The sequence below is a fragment of the Tupaia chinensis genome, unplaced genomic scaffold (assembly GCF_000334495.1).
Source record: "Tupaia chinensis unplaced genomic scaffold, TupChi_1.0 Scaffold143646_1, whole genome shotgun sequence".
Lineage (NCBI taxonomy): Eukaryota > Metazoa > Chordata > Mammalia > Scandentia > Tupaiidae > Tupaia > Tupaia belangeri.
Window position 1 is genome coordinate 991,494 of NW_006203494.1, and position 3,259 is coordinate 994,752.

At 63.3% G+C, this 3,259-nt stretch overlaps 2 protein-coding genes across 2 annotated transcripts in view; one reads left to right on the forward strand and one right to left on the reverse strand.

Moving 5' to 3' along the window:
• Positions 1 to 2,007, forward strand: part of EPB41 (erythrocyte membrane protein band 4.1) — a gene marked incomplete in the record, with an annotated part of 98,272 nt that extends 96,265 nt beyond the window's left edge. Inside the window, 1 exon segment of the mRNA XM_027766723.1 lies at positions 1 to 2,007.
• Positions 2,008 to 2,124: 117 nt separating this feature from the next.
• Positions 2,125 to 3,258, reverse strand: TMEM200B (transmembrane protein 200B; the record flags this gene model as incomplete). The annotated part of the gene is given in 2 exon segments (XM_006172180.3): positions 2,125 to 3,129; positions 3,132 to 3,258. Coding segments are annotated over 2 exon segments (597 nt in total), but the record flags the coding sequence as incomplete, so codon positions are not given.
• Between the last annotated feature and the right edge of the window lies 1 nt (position 3,259).

Sequence of the window (3,259 nt, forward strand, 5' to 3'; positions counted from 1 at the left end):
TTCCACAGAGCCAGAGAGCAGCTCCACCAGCACATCGGGGTGCTGACAGCCCTGACCCAGCCCCCGGAAAAACGTCCCTGTCCCTTTACCAAGGCCGACTGTGGTGGGGCAGAGTCCTCGGCCAAGAACGCCGTGTCGTCCACCTTCCCTCCCTGTCAAGCTCCTTAGGTCGGATCCGATACTGTGAATGTCTGGACATACTGTGGCCTTTGCCCCACTGCCCGGTACCGTCCGAGGTGACCCTGCTGTGCCCTCGCCCCACCTCCCCTCTCAGGAGACCAAAAGCTCATGGAAAAACAGGCACTTCCGGCCAAAAGCTCTAACAGAACATTTTTAGTGGTGATTCAGGGAAGAGGAGTTAGGAGGTGTTGAAGATCAGGCTCTGGCGTGTGCGGGGCGTGCAGCTCACGGGCGCCCGCGTGCTCCTGCCAGCCCACTCCCTTCCCTTCCCGACGTCGGACTGGCCAGGGAGGGCGCTGTTGGGCAACCTCCTCTGGGAGGCGGGAGGCCCCCAGCACCCTTCTTAGCAGGGGAGCTGGCTCTGCTCACTCCTAGATCTGTCATGCTTTTTGGTTTTGAATTTGTGGTGTCTTTGGGGTTTCTTTTTTTCCCCCTTGGTTTGAAAATGACAACTGGTACCCCCAGTTCCCAGTGAGGATCTTGGCATTTGTAATCAGGAGGGCTCTGATCTTCTGGGTTGCCTTCCACAGATGGACCTGCCCGCAAGCCCCTTAGAATCCCCATTCTAGAGGTGGACAGTGGGTCCCTGGCAGTCCCTGGGGCTCATGGCTGTGAACTAGAGGGCAGGCCAAGGTTGGTCCTGCTCCAGGAGCCAGGGCGCGGTGGCATCTGGGCATCTGCCTTGAACCCAGGTCAGGTGTGAGATGCCCCTGCGGGCAGCTGCAGAGGGGTGCAGCAGCACAGTGGGTATGGTGACACTGTCCCGTCTCAGGAACGCAGGGGCAGGCTGCAGGCACTGAGTCTGAGACAGTGACTTCAGGGTGGGGCCTTGTTGGGGGGGTGGGGGCAAGTCGGGGGTTCAGCCCCACCAGGGAAGGCCACAGTGCTGCTGAAAAGTTTGCCATGGCTCACAGGACTGAGACCGGGGACGAAAGGGCACACAGCCCATGGTGTGTGGTGGCCTTCATGACACAGCCCAGCCCCTTGGCGCTGCAGCCCCCTCCCCCCATCTGCTCCCCACTACAGATGGACCAGAGAACTGAGGCCCAGCTCCCAGCAGCCTGGACCCCAGCCTCCCCTTCCCTCTGCAGGTCTTAGGGGTGGGCAGTCACTCAGGTGCTCTCTGCAGTTGTGTGTGTGTGCACGTGTGTGTGAAGAGACTGCCCAGGTGGGACCGGGAGGGGCCTGTAGTCCAGGGCAGACTGGGCTTTTCTCTGCAGTTGTGTGTGTTCACGCGCGTGTGTGTGGAGACTGCCCAGGCGGGACTGGGAGGGGACCGCGCTCCGGGGCAGACTGGACTCACCCACAGCAGGCCTGCTCGCAGTTTTATTGCTGCTGGAGAAACAGCGCCCTCCAAGCCACGCGAGGTCTCTGCCGTCCAGCCAGAGCAAGACTATGTTCACAAGCTGAGGGCCCCATCGTCACCTCTGCCCGCCCCCAGGACCCCACCTGTGCTGGGAAGTGCGGGGCAGGAGAGGCCACCCTGGGAAACCACCTAGACCCACTCCCGGATGCCCACGAGAACCCTGCCAGGACCTCGCCCCAGGCTGATGGCTTTTACAGATCTCACTTAAATGTATTATTTTGGTGACAAAAATGAAGGAGCTTTGTAAATTTTTTTAAAATTATGAATCCTATCAAGTAGCTGTTTACATTTCTTGACGAGATAGGAGCTAGGCAGCAGGATGAGGGGCAGCGCCCTGGGACGGGCGTTCGGCAGCGCTCAGCCCACTCGGCCCTCCGTAGAGACAGGTGGCCACGGTGCTCAGGTGTGTGGTCTTGCTGCGTGTACTGCATTTTTCAATAAAGCTCGAAAATAAGGACTGACTCTGAGGGTCGCCAACTTGTCAGTGTCTCTTCTACCCGCAGTGGGGACAATTCAATGGGTGGGAGAGTCCCAAACTCACCATGTTCTGCGGCCGATAGGTAAAGGGACTTTGGAGAACTGGCCTACGCCTGCTCGCTGGAGCCTTGGCAGTACGCAGCCCTGAGCAACGGGCCCCCCTGGATGAGGGGAGCTAGAGAGGGGCGTGTCAGGGACTCTGTCCCCATCTCCCATGGCAGTGGAGGTCGCAGCTCACCCCATGGCTCATCTTCCCCCTAGGAGGCCACTCCATCGCCAGGGTCACCTTGCAGGGACCTGCCCACCCCAACCTGCCTTCCAGATCTGGGTGTCTGTGCCAGCCTGGACTTCCCAGTCAGCGGGGGCACCTCCAAGCCCCTCAGGTACCAGCCAGGCCTAAGGCCACATACGGAGGCTGGAGAAATCTGAGGCCTAGTCAGGCTGGTCTCCACACTCAGTCGCCCTGGGCCAGCCCTGAACCCCAGTGCAGCAGCTTCTCTGCCAGGACCGCTGGAGGCCCCTCTCTGGGCGCAGGCCGGGCGGGGATGTGAGCGCCCATCTGCTGGACCGGCTGGACTCCCATCCTCCGGTTAGGCAGTGTCGGCGCCGCGGCCTCCCCGCAGGCTGCCCGCCTCCTCAGACCCGGGCCAAGCCCCCGCCCAGTTTGGCATAACCCCGCAGACTGAGGCGGTCCAGCCGCGGCCAGCTTCCGTGTGCGCAGTCCCGAGCTGCAGGGGCCCCGAGCAGGAGCTCTCCGAGGCCCAGATCCAGAGACTTGGAGTGCTCGATGCAGGAGCCGGAGGGCTGCACCGTGATGATCACGTGGCCAGCCCGGGTGCCGGGGGTCCAGGGCGGGGGCAGCCCCGGGCCCTGCAGCGGGTAGCCGTTGAGCAGGGCAGGGAGCCCCAAGCGAGGATTGGCAGGCTCTGAGCGCAGACTCCGCACTGAGGGCACGGGCGAGGCCCCCCGGCGTGGGGACAGGTCCCAGCCTCCCGGCTCTGCGCAGCCCACGGCTCGGGGAGTCCTGGGGCCGGGGCTGGGAAGGAGCGCACAGTCCCAGGCGGGGCCGTCGGCGGGGCGCAGCGCCCTGGCCCGCCGCGCGGCCGCCGGCGCGTCTCCAGGTCCCGGTTCTCGTAGAGCAGCGTGTTGGCACAGATGAACACGAACAGGCCGACGCCCATGATCACCGGCCCGAGAAGCCGCAGCCGCTCCTGGGGGCCGTGGGCCCCGCCCGAA